At 38.6% G+C, this 20311-nt stretch overlaps 1 protein-coding gene across 10 annotated transcripts in view; it reads right to left on the bottom strand.

The window, feature by feature from the left end:
* Positions 1 to 4900: 4900 nt before the first annotated feature.
* The window catches only part of NFAT5 (nuclear factor of activated T cells 5), a 115910-nt gene continuing 100499 nt past the window's right edge, over positions 4901 to 20311 (bottom strand). For all 10 annotated transcript variants that reach the window (XM_058706950.1, XM_058706951.1, XM_058706953.1 and 7 more), the window contains 4 exons: positions 13293 to 13438; positions 9899 to 12398; positions 9010 to 9253; positions 4901 to 8393 (listed from right to left, as the gene is read on the bottom strand). In XM_058706950.1, the coding sequence (XP_058562933.1) occupies positions 9018 to 9253; positions 9899 to 12398; positions 13293 to 13438 (2882 nt within the window). In that variant the 3' untranslated portion in view covers positions 4901 to 8393; positions 9010 to 9017. The remainder of the gene's footprint in view (positions 8394 to 9009; positions 9254 to 9898; positions 12399 to 13292; positions 13439 to 20311) is intronic.

The following is a 20311-nucleotide window of genomic DNA, read 5'->3' as shown; positions in this document are numbered from 1 at the left end:
AAAAAGAGAATGCCTCTGGGTGTGGGACTGAGGCTGAGGGCTGGGGAGATCTGGTTTTCAGCAAAAGCACCTTTATGCTACATGATTTGCTACCACACTAGATGCTACGACACTGCCTGGCAAAACAGGAAGCAAAAAGTGCTCCAAATCCAACTATATTTCATACCTTTTCCTAATGATTTTATAATTTCGGCCATAGGCTCATGCTGCTCAACACTGACATTCACGGATATGAATTCATTCACAAAGTCTGAGGAAAAAACGACAGTTACTCACCGCAAAATGAAAACTTTCAATGTTTTATTTCTGACTGCAGCTGTTTACAGAAATATAGTTGCGAGTATACAAATGTTCCAATAGAAGCAAAATATCTTTTTAATATTTAACAAGTTATCACAGATAGCTAAAAACATAGATGCAAATGAAATTCCCCCAGAGAACAAACTGAAAATATCTGGTGTCAGTGCTCTGAAATCTCAACTATGAAAGCCATATACACAAAAATGTAATCCTTATTTCATTGCAGGACAATGGAAGAAGGCAGTTCAGTGGTTGATCAGTGTGCTCAAGCAAATAAAATTAAATTAAAAAATTTTAATGGCAGAATGGTAGCTAAACCACTTGAGAATGGGTTAATGAAATATGTGCAATATGTAAAATTAAAAGACTAATAAAAGAAGTGAATAAAACTCAGTAAAATTGTCCAAAAAGAGTAGCAACTACTTGGAGCTTATCAATTAGAAGGAAACAAGGCGAGCAGATACATTCATTAGCTCAAAAGAAATTAACTCAATGTCACTGGAATCAGTTTGTAGCTACTAAAGTCATAAACCCTTCAGTGCAGGACAGTTCTTCATTGGACTCATTAGTTTGATTCCAAAGCCACCCTCAAACATCTGAGACGGTGTGTGTGTGTGTATGTATATGTGTGTGCGTGTTGTCCTGAGGTTCATTAGGTAAAATAATAAGCGAACTCTATAAACTATTTCACACCAAATTTCTTCTGGGGAAGAAAAAGAACAGGGATAATATGGCTAAACATGGGGCTTCTAAAAGAGACACTACAAGTTGGAGTCAAATAGAACCATGATAGAATTCTTTGGGCACAGGAATACATTATGCAATCAACTGGGGAAGGGAAAGGGAACAAGAAAGGAGGAATGTACCTAGAGCATCTCCCCACAGTTTGCCTATGTGTTGCCAGCACCAAGGTTTGTAGAGTAAGCCACTTACACTTCCACTGCTAGTGTTAAGCAAAGACAGCAGTGGTGATTTTTATAAAGTGAATATACAATTATTTTTAATTTGAATGTGCATTTTTCTTCCATGAGTTAATTAATTGGTGATTTGTAAACAGTGGAAGGAAGATTACAGCAATTATGGAGGTACTAAATTACACACAAAATTAAAATGAACAGATAAATCTACTTATCTTGTTAGTTTATATTTACCATGAGGCATATAATTGGGAAGGGAGAAATGCCCAGATTAATAATGCACTGTCTTGTCCAATATTTATTTTAGTAAATAACGCGTGTCTGAAGCGTAAGTTCCGAGGATAGCTATATCTCTACTGCATCAGTTCTCATACAAACCAAGCTACTTTTAAATAAGTTTTATTGATTTAAAAAAGAAATTAAATAAGGTGCTATGTTGACCTGGCCAGCCATCTTATTTAATATCTCAGATACAAATATAAATACAAGGAATGATGTTCTGAGAGTTGGTCTAGCCAGACCAAAATTGTGGTCTGCTGGTAAAGTAAGAGGCAATGAAAAGAAAGCTTGTGTTATCACTGCCCACAAGGTACCCATTTTATGGATAAACAGGAGACTGTAGCACCCGTCAATTGTTTTAGCTACTTAAATGTCATAACAATTAAAAGAAATATAGAAGATTGCACCTATATATTTAAATCAGTCATTTAATGTAAACTTTTTGGTAAATGGTAGGAAAATGCCAAACTAAGTTAACTGAATTATCAATAACTAGACTAAGTGTATATGTATATAAAATATACTATATTTCTATAGGCAGTACTAAGAATAACTTATCATTGCCAATAAATGATTACGGATAACCAGGTTAAGCTGAATTTACATAAAGAACAATATATAACTATTTGTATGAGTAGGGGGAAAACCTTTCTAGATCTTACTGTATACCATTTACACCAGTGGTTTTCACGCTTGAGCATACATCAGAATTACCTGGAGGGCTTGTTAAAACACAGATTGCTAGGCCCCATTCCAAAGTTTCTGATTCAGTATGTCTATGATAGGGCTCCAGAATGTGCATTTCTACCTAGTTCCCAAGTGATACTGATGCTGGCTGGTGGGCTAAGGACCATATTTTGAAAACCACTGGTTACACTCTATATGTAAAAAACTATACACTACAATGTTCTCACAGACAAAACACAAAATACTGGAAGAGGGCTGATTTTAATTAAGTCTCAAACATATACATTAGCAAGCTGAACATTAATATTTCTAAACTGGTTTGCTGAAGTGTAATCATTTCTCCACATAGTCAATTACATTTCAAAGTCTTAAGTCCTATGATACAGTCATTTTAGAAAATATTCACAGAACACATACACCAAGCTGACTATCCAAAATAAAAAGGGATACAAATAGTTAAGATGTATTCATTAAGAAGGAATCATCACTATACAGCATTCTTGACTTCTTTGGAATGATTAAAGTGCATAATATCATTAGGGTATTAAGAATATTGCATAAAAGCCTGCAGTTTTCAGTGCCACTAAGTCAAAGAAATACCCAGGGGGGAAAGAAGCTCTATCCCAAAGCTACCGCTGTGATGCCCTCTCTTTCAGCACCACCACTGCAGCCAGGAGCCAGGACAGAGGCAAAATAACAAAACCAGAGGGATAGTCAATCCAACTGTATCTTGTTGAAAGGAATTATTACCTTTGTTCTAGAGGGATTCCAATATAACTTCTTCATTTTCTTTGACACTATTTTTCATAGAGATTACAAAGGTTCTGACAGGCAAAAAGTGCACTACGACGAATTCCATAGTGTTGTCTAGTTAGAAAAATGGACTTTACCAGATTTTATCTAAATTTTGTGTCAGTGATTTATTTTTATCTAAGTAAGATGAGAGAAGATGTTTTAAATACTTCCTTCCTGAAATTTAACTACAAACATTTGTGTGCATGGAGTCTCGCAGACAATAAAATTTTCATTAGCATTCAGATAAGACCTATCATTAGTTGGTCGAGATGAAGTCAAATTTAGATAATTTACATAAAGCCTCAACACTGTAACTCTAATGTTTATTTTATTTTTCAGAGACAGAGTGCAAGCAGGGGAGGGACAGAGAGAGAGAGAGAGAGGGAGTCACAGAATCCGAAGCAGGCTTCAGGCTCTGAGCTGCAGCACAGAGCCCGATGGAGGGCTTGATCTTATGAACTGTGAGATCATGACCTGAGCCACAGTTGGCACTTAAGCGACTGGGCCACCCAGGTGCCCCTAGTTCTATAATCTATTATTTACCCTCCCCCAAAGGAACAATTCTAGCAATGTATCTCTCTGTTACTCTTATGCCAAAGGGAGAGACTTATGAAGTTGTTTTCTCTGGTGATAGAAAAATGGAGAAAAGAATGCTAAATGAAATAATCAAAAGATGGGGCCTACTGAAATCATTTATTTGTTTTTGGCAATAGTGAAAAATGAAATTACAAGAAAGGGGCACTATTATGGTAGAAAGGCACTTTTCCATATGCATTCAGTCTAGATATAAAATATTAATTAAAAAATTTTTTCTCTGAAAGAGAAAGTGGAGTAAAAATAGAATTTTATTAATCAATGAGGCTAGAATGGCATGAAAATAAATGGGAATTAAAGAATTAATTAGAGTACTGAGGCAATTCACAAATGATACTATAGGAATTACTCTGATATTTACTGCATTATGAACATTATGTCCACGATTTAGCTCTAGTGACACAAATAAGCGGAGGAGAAAACCTCTTTTTAATATGGATATACCTAACTTAGTAGGGAATGTGCTCTGAGTTTTTTTCCTAATAGAGCTGCTGAACTATACAGTCTTTGTCTTCATGGAGTCCCTCCAAATAAGCAAGGTGTGCAGACAGAACATGGCTGTACTGGTTAGGGATGAAGCCTGTGGTCATAACTTTTTTGTCAAAAAAGTTTTCTGAAACTTTTTGAAACTAAAGCTAACAGACCTCATCAAGTTTTCAATTAATTAGAAAAAAAATTAACAAATCTTAGAACAGAAATTTTCATCAGAATGATGAATAATTCTCAAATTACTCCTAGTGAGTATTTATAAGTCACATTTGAGACTTTGATTATTAAAGCATTTAATTCTGGTCTTTGATTTCACTCTTCTAAAACAAGTGTCTAAAACAGTTTAGATGGCCAAAAAGAATTATTACTTTAGTTCTAGGGGGACTCAGATAGAACTTTTTTCTCATTTGCTTTGACATTATTTTTCCTAGGCAGATTAACTGAGGTTCTGATGGATAAGAAATGCACTATAATGAAATTCTCAACTACAGCGTAGACAAAATTACCACAAAAAGAAAGGAAGAAAGGGGGGTCCCTCATTAATTCTGCTTTTTATAATAAATAAAGCCCTTTAAAAACCTGTTCCAGAGAGTCTGGCAAAAACTGATTTGCATTGGCTGCTCTAATTACAAAGGTAACATGATAAAGCTCTGAGGCAAATATGATTTCTAGTTGTCTTCTCCCCTGTTGGTGTGGATATATCATGGAATGACAATAAGGAACAACACACACATACACACACACACACACACACACACACACACACACACACACACAGAAAGATAAGCTCCAAGCATTAAGGTGATTTGCTAAAGCAAGAGCAACTGAATATAACAATATAAAGGACTAAAAAAAGGTTCAGAGTTTATTTAGGTCCTTCTGCCATAAATAAATTTAATAAATTGTTGCTTTCAAGGCCTTTGCTGGCTCATGGAGTCTCTCTCATAGATCGCTATTATTTGTAACATTAATCTGGAAATTGTATTTTTAGCACACGTATCAACCACTGACCACTGAGCTAACTCTTTAGTAAGAAGACAAATGTCTTTTGTAACCAAATAGTCAGAATGCTGTACTTAACAGTGACCTTTAGGGGTAGGGAACATTTAACGATGTTAAAAAAAATATCCATCATTATTGAATAAGAATGTGGTAGCATAGCACAGCCCTTGTATAAATAACCACAAAATTTATGAAAATAAAATTTGGGTTTTCTGCCTCCATCCAATCAAGCCACTACAGTTCAGGTGTATGTTCTGTTCTAAACTTAGATACTATAAAACAGAAAATTGGTCCCTGGTAACTTGGCATTGGCGATCAGCATTTTACGATGATAAGCCTCTTGCGAAACAACAGAACAGAAGTCAGCACACAAGCCAGTCTTCTTGCCACCACTTCATCCACAGAGCAGTGCTAAGAAACATTCTAGTTGAAACTTGGTGAGCAAATAGACTTCCTGAGTCTCCTGTGTAATCTCTTAGAAAAAAAGTCAGAAAACTCAGAAATAAACTTACAGTATTTTATTTCTACTTCTTATTTTTATACCTGCTGGGTAAGTTCTTTATACCTCTTTATACCTCTGCAGTTAGAGTTTTACATGTTAAAACTGAAGCACTGGATTGTGTGGCTGGTCCTTCTCATAACCTGAACTATATTGGGTAATTTTCCCTGATGCGGTGGGGAGAGATGATCTATTGAGGAAAATGCTTTTGGTTCAGAGAATCTATAAAGTAGCTCTGGATATTACAAGATGGGGAAAACGTTATTAAAATTACAAACATGGTTTGTGGGGTTTTTTTTAGTGTTATTATAAATAAAAGGTATAGAATACAGAAAGCCAATTAATAATAACAATAACAACAATAAAATATTAAATATATAGTGAGCAAAGACTGAATGGCTCATTCTCATGAAACACCATCTGACACAATTGCCTGATGGGTTTCCTTACTCTAACATTTTGCTGAGTGAAAGATCCAGCAAACACACAGTAAGCTGCCTTTAGCCCACTAATAACATCAAGGAACTGCCTGATGGAATGGCCACAGATGAACAGGTCATTTGTTTCAAAAGATACTTAAATACTCAATAAAGACATAACAAACCCCCCCTCACTGTTATCAGACGCCACGTTGTGGTAGAACATCAGACAAACTCACAAATTTACCACAAAAATGTGTGGCAAAAAAAGAATAGTTTATATATATGTATATATATAAATTTCTATATTTATGCCAATGTACTCACTCAGTACAAATAGCAAAATAGTATACCATTTCCTAAATACAAAATATAGCTTTCCAAAAAAATGAAACACACATTAGATATAAACCATCCAAAACTTGAACGATTGAAAACTGTATTCAAAAGTAAATGACCCAGAGTAGGTCTCTTTCTGAAAAGTTCCCTTCATATCGGCAAGAAGCCTGTACTACTGAAAACGTAATTCAATGCCTCTCAATCAGAGAGAGAAAGAAAGAAAGGGTCAGGGTGGAGGGAAGAATATATAAGAACAAAGAGAAAAAACAAATTAGGAGAAGAGCACATTCAAAGAACTAAGGAGGACCACAAAAAGGGGGAAAAAAATCTGGCTGTATAAACAAAACCAACACCACAATTCCACAAAGTTCAACTGAATGTATAGGATAGAAAACAAATTAAAAAAAAAAAAACAACACAACAGAAAAGTAGCCTTCAACAAATAATTAACAGGCTATTTTTTTTGTACACTTAATAAAAATAAATGAAACAGACATGAATACCAAAACATCTTATCTACATATAGAAGCCACACACAATTTGGCCTTAAACTGTATAAACAGCTTTCTACATGCCAAAAGGAAAATGAGACGTAAGCACGTGCCCAAACGACAGGTTGTCGTGAGAAGCAGGCATCCCGTGGGTGGCAAGAACACCCAAAACTGTGTAACTAATGCTACAACTGCAACTGCAAATTCTGGAGTGTGTAATTTTGCTCTCTAGAGACGTAACACAAGTTAATTCTTCATTTTAAGTCAATGATATGACCCTGTAAAGCCTAAGGCTTGTGGGAACCATCAGATAAGTGACCACTTCAAACTGTAAAGCACTGAGGTGACAAGTGAATTACACTCACTGCAGTTTAGGGAGAAGTGATGTTTCAAGAAATTTTAGTTTGCTTTTTTTTTTTTTTTTTTAAATTAAAATGTACACTGTTTCCTATTAGAGGGAAAAATTTGAAGACTTCAGGACAGCACCGTTCATGGGGGAAAAAATGCATTGTTTCTTGTTTCTCAGGAATCAGCTCCCCTCACTCCTAAAAGAGTGGCCCACCACCCTGCCTGTGCTGCAGGAGTTGCTGGGTTACCCCAGACCAAAGCGGCCTTTTCCTTTAAGTTGCTACAGGGTCACAAAGCTCGTAGTATATTACTAATTGTCTAAAATAAAGTGAAGAAGAGGGGGAAAATAATAAAAATGAACATAAAAAGGGAACACCGGTCCAAGACGGGGATAAGAAGAAAACAGACTGAAGTTGCTCTGTCAGTTTTAACTGCTATAGGAGGATATCAGAACACAATTTACCATGTATTAACCCCTTCATTTTTTTGATAGAGCAAGATAATTATTCTTCTCTGCACAGGTATGGCTAAAACCCTTAATAGAAACACAGAGAATGAACAACTCTCTGGAAAATAAAATCAATAGCATTTCAGCTGTTCCTAGATTGTGTGTTGTCTGCCTTTGCAATAAAGAGGCCTCTTATCTGTGTAGAGCTCTTACTACAGTTAACTTGTCAGAATGTTACCCCTTCAGTTTCTCCATAAAAACTGAAAAAAGATTCCTTCATTTTGGCCAATAGCTGTGCTATTTATATTGGAAAACCACAGCCTTACTTTTAGTTACTATTTGAACTTTCCTTTTTCAAAAGCCATTACTTGACTAAAACAATGCAGGTAAGAAAATATGAATGAAGAACAAAAGTAAACATGACAATATGAATTATTTTCTAATAGCAATAATAACTGAGCAGTCCAGCTTTTGAATTTGAACTATACTTTCAAAGGAATAGCGCCTAGGAAAATAGCAACAATTAATTCTGTCAGCTGGAAACTCAAATAGATTCTCAGTCATCACTGTTATTAGGAATATAAAATATGAAGATGTTAACAACGGTGGCTAATCACTGCAACAGGCAGCACAGGTGTGCTCTTTTGCAGTAAGAGTAAAATCTATCCATTTACTCAATCACAGTTTTTCATACTTTGTTTTGTTTTTAAAGTAACAGTTCAAAAATCCTCATGGAATCACATGATCTCAGGACATCTTGGAATCAGAATTTTCTTCATGGAATTTCTAAAAAAGAAGAAGAAGTTGAATATAACTCACTAAGGAGGGAACAAAATTACAAATTTCCTGCTACCCTGAAAGATTCCAAAGTCTATTACAATACTATAAATGATACTGCATCATATTATACTTCCACACACTTTTCTGACTCAGTATTTATTTCTTGCGGAAGGGAGAAATAAGACTTAATTATATCCAATCAATAGTACATTGATCAGGTGTTCTGTCATTCCGTGTTGAAGAAACTTAGAACCAAAAGGATTGCCTAGTATCAATACTATGACCACAAGCTATCATCCAGAATAATTTATTCAAATTTAAAAAGTATCATCTTACATTTTATTTTGAGAGAGAGAGAGAGGGGAGGGAATCTCAAGCAGGTCCCACTCTGTCAGCACAGAGCCTGATGTGGGGCTCGATCTCACAAGCCCGTGAGATCATGACCCGAGCTAAAATCAAGAGATGGACCACCCAAGTGTCCCTAAAAATACCATCTTGTGAGAAAGCCGTATTTCAAAAGAGTAGGGTCTAAAAAGTGTTATTACTTAAACCTAAATCTGATAAGAATAATAAAATTTATTGATGCTTTTCAATAAAAAAGAAACCAAAATGCAATACTTACTTATCCAGTTAAAAGGTGCCAGTCAAGTTGTTCCCTTGGTTTTGCAATGAAACAAGCAAATCAATCTTTTCAATGTTCTGGTTGGTGTTTATAGAGGACGTTAGTGAAGAACTCTCTGGCATTTGCTGAGAAAGAAGTGTTGTCACAGGTGGCTGGCCCTCATTCTGTGGTTGGCCTGGCTGACTTATGGCCATCAACTGATCTGGCAATGTAGCTGGTCCAGAAGTTAAAAGCTGACTACAGTCTGCAGAGATATTTAAAATAGAGAAGCTACTTGATTAGTTACTTTCTGTTAAGGTTCATAAGAAGATATTTATTAGTTGTTGGGGGAAATTCACTATTGTGTTTACTCAATATAGAACTAGAAGTGAGGCAACTGATAGCCCTCCAAAACGGTTTTTACCGAACAGTACTGGAATTCATCCCAGGTTTACTCAAAGCAGTATAAAAATACAACTTTGCTTAGTTGGCATCATAAGTCAGTCCTACATGCTTTCCTTGGTATGTAAACATTAACGATGGGTTAACCTCCTTGGAAACTACTTACTTTAATTGGCAGAGATATTTTCTGTCATTCTTACTTCATTTTCAAGTTTACAGCTTAAAATGGTAAATGCATTCATTTATATTCATTACCACATTTAGTCCTCCCAATATCCTTTTCAAGTATATAATTATTACCACCATTTAGATGTGGAAATTGAACCATCTGCAGGTCAAATAACTTCTCTAAGATCTCACAGTATGTAAGTGGTATGGCTGGGATTGAACTCAGTTCTAACTACAATCTGTGTTCTTAAAACCACCGTGTTTTGCTTCCTTTTAATAAGAGTAAGAATTTGACCATCTCAGCCACTAACATTTAAGAAATAAATTTAGAGTTTCTTACTATTTTGAATGCCAAATAAGAACATTCCTGAAGTCTGTTGAGATGAGCCAGGAGAATTCTGTAGTTGGTTCATGGTGCCTCCAGTAGTGTTGTGAAATAAAGTAGCCTGTGGTTGAGGTGAAGCTGTGGCTCCTTGGATTCCAGGCATGTTGTTCTGAGGGGAATAAAGAGGAGACTGCTGCATGTCTTGTTGGTTCATACTGGTCTGCAAAGCAGACATGGATGCTGGAGAGAGGAACAGTGTTACTTGCTGCTCTTGAGAACTGGGTGACCCTTGGACTAACTGAATCTGAGGAGAGCTATGGAACAAGGAAGTCTGTGGCGACTCAGACTGGGTAGGACCTGGGTTCTGAAGAGAGGAAACTGTAGGCTGGTTCTGAAATTGCATGGGCTGCTGCTCTTGGTTCATGGGGGCCATATTATTTTGTTGGTGAAAGATGGACTGATTCTGTTGCTCCTGGTTAGCCAGCGCGTTTGGACTTGGGTTGAATATCATGTTTGGCGGTGGCTGCTTCTGAGATGCCATTGTAGCCATGGTGTTCTGATTACTGAATAAAATGCTCTGCTGTTGTTGCTGTTGCTGCTGCTGCTGCTGCTGCTGTTGCTGCTGCTGCTGTTCCTGGGATGGAGAGTTACTCTGGATGGCAACCATTGAGTGCTGTGACTGGAAAATTGTTCCTTGTTGGTTTTGAGGCATTGGATTTGGAGGAAGGGAGCCCAGGGACACCTGAGGCTGAAATATACCTTGCTGGGAGGGCTGGGCCTGTTCCTGGGAAAGCATAGGGGTCTGGATGTGTGATATTGGAGCCTGCTGTTGAAAAGCAGCTTGCTGCTCAGTGTTAGATGTGGACTGAAGCGGAGAAATTGAGTTCTGAGCTGCAAAAAATGAAATCTGTTCTTCTTGGGCTACAGTGTTACTTTGAAGATTATTCATTGGACTCTGGGAAAGAAAGATGTTGGCTGACTGCTGGTCTTGAGGAACAGAAGAGCCCTGTAGCACAGCCATGGTACTTTGCGAGTGAAACATCGGAGGCTGCATTTGTTCCGAGGACGTTGTAGAAGTCTGACTGTGAACGATAGGACTTGGGCTATGAAAAATAGAACCTTGAGTTTCCTGGGAAAGGTTCTGAGCATCAGCAATAGGATTTTGGGGATGAAAAAGTGGAGCCTGTGAATGAGAAGACTGCTGCAAAAAATTCCCAGATTGGAGGGACATCATCTCATTACTTTGCTGGAATAAACCATTACCTTGTTGCTGAGTACCATTATTCTGAACACCCATCATACTTTTCGTAGAGGAGAAAAGGTTTACTTGAGGTTGACTGTCCCCACTATGTTGCATCTGGACCATGGTCTGAAAGACACTGTTCTGAATCTGCTTGGCTTGTGCTCCAGTCTCTTCTCCATCTCCTGAACTTGATGTCTGAAACATGGTAGTGCCAGGGGTGGCAACCTGCTGCGTGGTGGTTGTAGTAGTTTCATTTCCAGAAACTGCAGGGGGAGAAGAGAACAATTCGCACTGCATTTGCATGTCCTCGTTGGTAGATAATGCGCTCATCATGTGAGAGGTCTGCTGGTAAACTGGAGATTGCTGAAGGTTTCCATTTGCTGAAGCCGGGGAAGGAAATAACTCCGACTGAATCTGGGCAGCTGCCTGACAGATACTCTGTTGCATCTCCATCACCATTGCAGCCGATGATTCCATCACTTGCTGCTGCTGCTGTTGCTGTTGCTGATTGGATAATGTGTTTTCGCTCTGTGGGTGAACACTTTCGGCTCTTCCAGCTATTAAATTATCTGGTCTAGTATGGACTGTTGGCTCCGTTGAGGAGAACATTCCAGGGCTTACGCTGTTTTGAATTTGACTGACTTGTTGAAAAATGTCTGCGCTAAGCTGTTCTTGAACATTCTCATTACCATCTGGAGCAGAAAACAAAACTGAAGATAACTGTTGTTGTGCCTCTAAAACTTGCTGGACCAAGTCAACATTTCCACTGCTGCCACTAGCAGTACTGCCCGTAAAACTTCCGGCTTGCAAATGCTGAATCGTATTCTGTAGCTGACTCACGCTGTTTGGGGATGGGAAAATATTTGATGACATCTGCTGCTGTAAAGTCTGTGCTTGTTCTTGTAGTGGTGACTGCTGCTGTTGCTGGGATGACTCAGTCAGGTGTGACAAATTAACCACTGTGCCATCAGATTGTAATACTTCTCTGGACTGAGTGTCTCTTGTCTGAAATGGTGTAGCCGGCTGCAGCAGTGCATCACTGTTGGGCAGCTGACTAGAAGCAGAAACTGCTGGAAAGGTACCAGGCTGTGAAATGTCCTGTGTCTGGATAGTTGTCAGGGTGTCTGGGTTGTAGGTCTTGGGCTGAATCTGCTGCTGCTTTTCATTTTCAGAAGGTAAGTGGGAAGATGATGATGATGAAAAAGACCCATTTCCTGCTATGTTAGAGATATTTTCTAATGTTTGTTGAGTTGATCCAACTGTCTTTGTAGTCTAAAAAATAAAAATCCCCAAATAATATGTGTATATAAACATTAAATTAGCTCATATGACACTTCAAAAATTATTATTCTAAAAACACACATATATGCAGGACCAATTTCTACTCTACATTATTCTGTTGGAAAACAGGTGCAAGATTGATTCTCAGGGATACCATGACATCTGACTGTCATCAGGATATCTTTTTTTCTTAAGTTTATTTATTTATTTTGAGAGAGAGTGAGTACGTGAGCAGAGGAGGGCCAGAGAGAGAATCCCGCTGTCAGTGCAGAGCCTGATGCATGACTCGAACCCATGAACTATGAGATCATGACCTGAAACGAAATCAAGAGGGGTGCTCAACCAACTGAGCCACTCAGGGGCCCCTCTTTTTAACAAATGTTGTAAGTGAAGACAGCCAAACAAAAAACTAGAATAATCAGTTATTGATATGCTTAGGACAGGAAGAACACATTAATAGTAAATTTTAAAGTATCTCCATTTTGTGGATCATTGGTAGAATTATAGGGGGGAAAGTTATAAGTGAGAAAGGGAAAGAGAGTTATAGAAAAAGACTGGGGGAAAAAAAGGAAATAAAAAACATCTCCAATTCTGAAAATACTAAACCTATACTGTCATTAATGCCCTACATCCCACAGGTACAGCTAACATTAATTCCTTCCTTACCAAAATATATATTAGAAGTCACTTTGCAGACTATTTTATTGGTTGGTAAAAGTATTCACTCTGAAAAGCAAAACTCATTAACTGCAACCAAAGAGAAACACATGTGAAAGAAACAGGAAAAGTAAAAGGCATAAACATGGGGAAAGGTAATCAAACTATTAAAAATATAGCAATTTTTATAACAGATTAAGATGTAGAGCACTTATCAATGCAGCTTACCTTAAAAATAGGGGAAGATCTTTTTTCTGTTACTTCCATTGGAGTAACATCTTCACTCTTAATCATACTGCTTGATATGAGTGGAGTGATCAGAGCACTGGGAAGAATATTTACCTTATCTAAGTTACAACCAGTAGTTTTCATCGCTGTACACACACACACACAAAAAGAAAGAAGGTTTAAAATCATCAACTATTTCATTCTATAATATGTTGACTTAGTCATGATTTAAATTTCTTTTTTTTTTTTTTTTTTTTGAGGGAGAGAGAGAAAGTGTGCGAGCAGGGGAGAGGGGAATGGGGTGGGGAGGAGAGAGAGGGAGAGGGAGAGAGAAAGAAAGAAAGAGAGAGAGAGAGAGAGAGAGAGAGAGAGAGAGAGAGAGAGAAAATGAATCTTTAAAAAAAAATTTTTTTTTTAATGTTTATTTCTGAGAGAGAGACAGAGTGTGAGCGGGGAGGGGCAGAGAGAGAAGGAGACACATAATATGAAGCAGGCTCCAGGCTCCGAGCTGTCAGCCCAGAGCCCAATGCGGGGCTCAAACTCACGAACTGTGAGATCATGATCTGAGCCGAAGTCAGACACTCAACTGACTGAGCCACCCAGGCACCCGGAGAGAATGAATTTTAAACAGGCTTCACACTCAGCACCTATCACAGGGCTTGATCCCAAAACCCTGTGATCATGACCTGAGCTGAAATCAAGAGTCGGAAGCTCAAGTGACTGAGCCACCTGGGCGCCCCTAAATGTCTATTTTTTGATGCTATGCTGGTAGCATGAAATATAAAACTGGTGTATCAAAATGTGTCCTCCCTTTTTTGAAGCAGTAGTGGCTTGAGGCCTCCTGATATGAGCCAGGTTAGATAACAACAAGCTTAAGCAGTTCAGTTATCGAGCTATACGCCTCAGGGCCCTTTCGAGGTACTATGAATTGCACCAATCAACACAGCCACAGTAAATTGTAGGATACAGCTTAGAAATCTCCAGGTAAAAGCTACTCAATCACAACTCTCCTCTTAGCATATGGCTGCCCAGCAGCATAAAATCAAAAGTTTGTAAGGGCCATAGGATTGTGGGAACATTTCTCTCAACAAAACTCAAGTGTCTCATTAGCATATACCACCAAGTAACCAGACAGACTTTGCTTTTCTATATTAATGTCTTAGAAAACGTGTATTTGCTAAGTTCTTTTAAACAGGACTTAAATTTTTTTCTTTTCAGAAATTTAAGAATTATTGTAGGTTTACCAATTAAATCTCCAAAGCAAAACCAGCAAGTATTTTCTACTTCCCTCTCCTTCATTCTGCAGGAATAGTTACAGATTTACACTACGGAGACATAATATATAGCAGATAACGTAGGTTTTACCATTTTGGCATATCTACTTTTCCTCCTTGATTCCTTTTCTTTCTTTTTTTTATCTCAAGTCTGCACTACTGGCATTTAGTGGAGCCTACTGATACCACAAATGATAGTCCTCTGAACTGAACATCTAGCCAAATTCTGAATCTAAGTGTTTACCACTACTTTGAAACCCTGTGGAGACACATACAAATTCCCCAGAAGGCATAGCTGTTAAACTCCTTAGTTTGATACTGAGAAGAAATACCAGCTACAGAGAGGATTTTAAAGTGGCATATGGTATATGACCAGGATGGCTATCTTTGTAAATATTTTGATTTGTAAATATCTGAAATTTTGTCTTACTTCAGCTGGTCTCACAGCTAATTGGCTAGAAACAACTCCTGAGGAAATAGATTATATTGAGGGAGGGGAAAGTGCTCATTTAATTTTTGATATTCTACACTTTATTACTCTGAGAAATGGATCATTTACTCATGAATTCTCAGGCCTATTTTCACCTAGATTCTAACAATACCAATACAATTCAATTCATAATCCAATTTTGACTGAGACAAGACTAAAGATCATGCACAAGGCAGGCATTTAAAAGTATTCTAGGCCCATCTCGGGGCGCCTGGGTGGCTCAGTCGGTTAAGCGTTGGACTCCGGCTCAAGTCGTGATCTCGCAGTCCGTGAGTTGGAACCCCGCGTCGGGCTCTGTGCTGACAGCTCAGAGCCTGGAGCCTGTTTCAGATTCTGTGTCTCCCTCTCTCTGACCCTCCCCATTCATGCTCTGTCTCCCTCTGCCTCAAAAATAAATAAAGGTTAAAAAAAATTAAAAAAAAAAAAAAAGTATTCTAGGCCCATCTCAAAGGACAGTTTGAATTTTTTTTTTTCAACGTTTTTTATTTATTTTTGGGACAGAGAGAGACAGAGCATGAACGGGGGAGGGGCAGAGAGAGAGGGAGACACAGAATTGGAAACAGGCTCCAGGCTCTGAGCCATCAGCCCCAGAGCCTGACGCGGGGCTCGAACTCACGGACCGCGAGATCGTGACCTGGCTGAAGTCGGACGCTTAACCGACTGAGCCACCCAGGCGCCCCTCAAAGGACAGTTTGAAAGACCACTGGTAATGTCCTAAGTTGATCCTATAATGTTCAACTATCCTTTTTTTTTTTTTTTTTTTTTTGATGTTTATTTACTTTTGAGAGAAAGAGAAAGAGTGAGGAAGGGGCAGAGAAAGAGGGGTATGAGGATCTGAAGCAGACTCCATGCTGACAGCAAAGAGCCTGATGCGGGCCTCAAACCTGCGAACCAAGAGATCATGACCTGAGCTGAAGTCGGACGCTTAACAGAATGAGTCACCCAGACGCCCCTTCAACTGCTATTTCTGCTTTTTAGTTCTAGTAGAATATGAGCGCCATGAAGGCAGATTTTGTTGTTGTTGCGTGGTACATAGTAGGTAACCAATAAACATTTGCTGAATTAATGAAGCAATGAATAATCTTACTTTACTTTTGTCATAGTTTAGTTTGTTGTGGACTGATTGGTTAATGATACAGTGTAATGTTGCATATTTTCATTATAATATTTCTGGCCTAAAAAGTTTAACATCTAAAGACAAATTTATATTACAATTCAATTAGAAACTATATAAAAATTCACTGACAAGTAAATGCATCACCTACAGTTAAATCGATCTGTACATGATTTTTGCCCAAATTTATTTAGAGAGTAATTCTTTTTTAAAAAATGTTATTTTGAGACACACACACACACATACATACAAGTGGGGGAGGGAAGAGAGTGAGGGAGTGAGGGAGTGAGGGGGAGAGAGAGAGAGAGAGAGAGAGAGAGAGAGAGAGAGAGAGAGAGAGAGAATATCCCAAGCAGGCTCTGTGCTGAGCATGGAGCCTGACTCAGGGCTTGATCTCACACCCCTGATATCATGACCTGAGCCAAAATCAAGAGTTGGATGCTTAACCAACTGAGCCACCCAGGAACCTCTGGAGAATAATTCTTATTATCAGAGTTTTTCCCCTCCTTTTGGAAAGTGAGAATGGGTGGAATAAGTTGAGCAAGAGTCTTTAACTCCTCTAAGGAGACTACTGATAGGCAGGTCTATTGGTATAGACAAACAAGAAAAGGACAATTTGTCTAATGTCCACCCAAAGATACAAATCTTTCTATAGCCACAGGCACGAAGTCTTTCTATGGCCAATAACCATTTAGTTTTCTGACACTTATTCTGGTTTGCTTATTGTTTTAGCTGTGTATGAACTACAGCTAGAATCTTGCTGGTGCTACTCACAAGAATGGAAGGTGCTTCCCTGAGCTCCCTGGTGTAGGTGGTGAGGGATGCTGGATCTGCATAAAGGGAAAGAGTTCTCCTGGTATGCTCTCTGGTCTCCTGATACTAATGGGCTTCCCATTCTATCCCTGCTGGTGCTGCTGGAGATAGGGAAGCACTTATGTGGGCTACTTCTGCCACTGGTTGGAAGGTCAAAAACTTCAAGGTCAGGGTGGGTTCCCGGCCATTGGGTGAGAGTTTGGGACACCCTGGATCTGTTTCACTTTCTGCCATTGGACTGCCTTCTATTACTGGGTGGAAGATTAGGAGACACTTGGCCTGGGTCTTCCTCTGCTGTTGGGGGAAGGACAGGGAGACACAGGACCTGCTGATACCACCAATACAGGCAGCACAGGGCCTGTGTGCTATGGCCTGGTATGGGGTAGGGGATGGGTTGGCTCCCTGGGTTCTGTTGTTCCCTCTTCTGCAGACCGACTGACCTGCTTCAGCTGGCTTATGTGAAGCCTGTGTTTTGGCCCTCCTCAGTTCTACCTCTCAGTCTGGATATCTGGCCCACCGCTACTTGGCAGGTGTGGGGCATGGAGTGGGTTGACCATCTCAAGTTCTGCTGTTGCTACCACAAATGTGGGTGGGGGGGGTTAGATGGTCCCCCAATTTTGCTAGTGGGTCAGCTGCTGCCACTAGGTATGAGTCATCCTACTAAGCCTCTACTAGGCTTGGCCTTTCCTGGTCTTTCAGAGCAGGCTATTCATGCTTATTTGTTGATTTATTCTGTCTGTACCTGTTGCCAGTTTTGAGTCACAGACTTCTCTGGTGCCCAATTCAGATAAATGGTAGATATAAAGAAAACACAGAAAACTCACTTAGGGTCAGTCTCCACAAGTTCTGAGGTCCCTAGCCTGTCCACTTTCTTCTTTCTATTTTCAAAGTGTTTTTAAGACTGTTCAATTATCTCCAACATAATTTGGTAGATTTAGAAGGGAGGAACAGGGAAAAGTGAGTTTATACTATCTATCGTATCCCAGAACCTGTAACTGTATCTTAATGGACCAGTAAACAATATTAAATGGGTTGAGAGATGTCACTCTACCTTTCTTTCCTACATTCTCATTATGTATTTATAATCCTTTACAAAGTTTCAGGCACTGTTCTGGGTTCCAATGATGATTAAGATGGATAAATCCCAGGGCGCCTGGGTGGTTCAGTCAGTTAAGTGTCCCCCTCTTGATCTTGGCTCAGGTCATGATCTTGCAGTTAATGAGCTGAGCCCCATGCTGGCCTCTGGGCTAACAGCATGGGGCCTGCCTGAGATTCTCCCTCTTTCCCTCTCATTCTGCCCCTTGTCCACTTGCATGCTCGGTTTCTCTCTCTCTCTCAAAAAAATAAACTTAAAAAAAAAAAGATGGATAAAGTCCTACTGCCTAGAAATTATATTTTAGTGAAAAAGGAAAAAAAACATCAAACATGTAAAGTCTTTGTATTGCCTAAGGGTTAGGGGAGAACTTTTAAGCCAATTCAGAAAATCCATAAGAGAAGATAAACACATTTCATCATCCAAACATCAATTTGAATTTGTGAAGAATATTAGTATTGATAGGTTATGCCAAACAACTTTTTTAAAAAATGTTTTAATGTTTATTAATTTTTTGAGGGAGAGAGACAGAGTGTGAGCAGGGGAGGGGCAGAGAGAGAGGGAGACATAGAATCCGAAGTATGCTCCAGGCTCTGAGACTGACGCAGGGCTCAAACTCATGAGATCATGGCCTGAGCTGAAGTCAGACACTTAACAGACTGAGCCATCCGGGGGCCCCTATGCCAAACAACTTTTAAACAGTATTCTCTTCTATCCCTGCAGACAGTTGTTGAAACTCAGAACAATCTTTACTAAAAGTTTGTTGTCAGCAAGCAGCCTTCAGATCAAGTACAAATATGTTAGATTAAAACATAAATTAAGATTTAGAGGGGAAGAAATAATAGTTTTGGGGGAAATCTAAGTTGCAAGCTATGTCAGTTACTAGCTGTGTGACCTTGAGCAAATTACTTAACTTCTCTAGGCCTTGGTTTTATTCATCTGTAAAATGAGATTGAGATATGTCTCCTCCAAGCTTCAAAACCTTTCCACATAGTTAAAACCAGTTAGAAAAAAGTATATGTTCTCAACGATTTTTTACACTCATCCAATTAACCACTGTTTACAGAGCTGAAACCAGGAGGGAATGCACATCAATACAAGTTGATCCTCGAACAATGTGGGGGTTGAGGTACTGACACTGCCACACAGTTGAAAATCTGCACAGAACTTTTGACTGTCTCAAAACTTTGTATCAAAACTAATACATAATTAGTTTTGACTGTATCAAAACTAATGATAGCCTACAGTTGACCAGAAGTCTAACCCATAAAATAAACAGTTGATTAACATATTTTATATGTTATATGTATTACATACTATTTTCTTAGAATAAAGTAGGCTAGAGAAAAGAAAGTGCTATTAAGAAAATCATAAGGAAAATAGATATACCATATCTACTGAAAAAATCTCCATAAGTGTACCTGTGCAGTTCAAACCTGTGTTATTCGAGGCTCAACTATACTTTATCCCTGAATCCTAAACCTGCAGTAAAAAAGTCTTTGAGCGATCTATCTAGAGAATCCCCTCACATCTACCTGTACCTATAGATACAGAAAACTTTCTGGAAATATGCCCAAGAAACTGTTAACAGTAGTTTATACTATATACTTTGTCTTACTTAATTTGTATTATTTTTGTGTAAAGGATATAGACACAGTGCACTTATCCTCTTTACTCTCCACCCACTCTCGCCTGACCCCTCTCCAAGGAATTAGAAATTTCCTTTAGAGCAAAAGCTTTCAAAAACTATCATATTTAGGTTATCAAGTTCTAAATTTTGTTTTTTATTTTTTTTAAGTTTATTTGTTTATGTTTTGAAAGAGAGAGAGAGAGCAGGTGAGCGAGCAGGGAAGGCGCAGAGAGACAGGGAGAGACAGAATCCCAAGCAGGCTCTGCACTGTCAGCACAGAGGCTCACACGGGACTTGAACCCAAGAACTCCAAGATAATGACCTGAGCCAAAATCAAGTCAGACATCTAATCGATTTAGCCACCCAGGCGCCCCAAGTTCTATATCTTATTGTAATTGATGTCTATTTAAATCACTTGGAAGATTCCTGCCAGCACACAAGTTTAAAAGTCATTTATAATGCTCAGTCTTCATTAAACGATACCTAATTAAATCTCTCAGATGGCACTGTGGTATTATACTAAAGCTCTGATTTCAAGCAATCATAAAAATAAGACATATGTCAAAAAAAATTCCTGGTTCTGAAAGCTACTATTTTTAAAATTG

Source organism: Neofelis nebulosa, chromosome 17 (assembly GCF_028018385.1).
Source record: "Neofelis nebulosa isolate mNeoNeb1 chromosome 17, mNeoNeb1.pri, whole genome shotgun sequence".
NCBI lineage: Eukaryota > Metazoa > Chordata > Mammalia > Carnivora > Felidae > Neofelis > Neofelis nebulosa.
The sequence above is the reverse complement of the archived record's forward strand: the minus strand, read 5'-3'. Positions and strand labels throughout refer to the sequence as shown.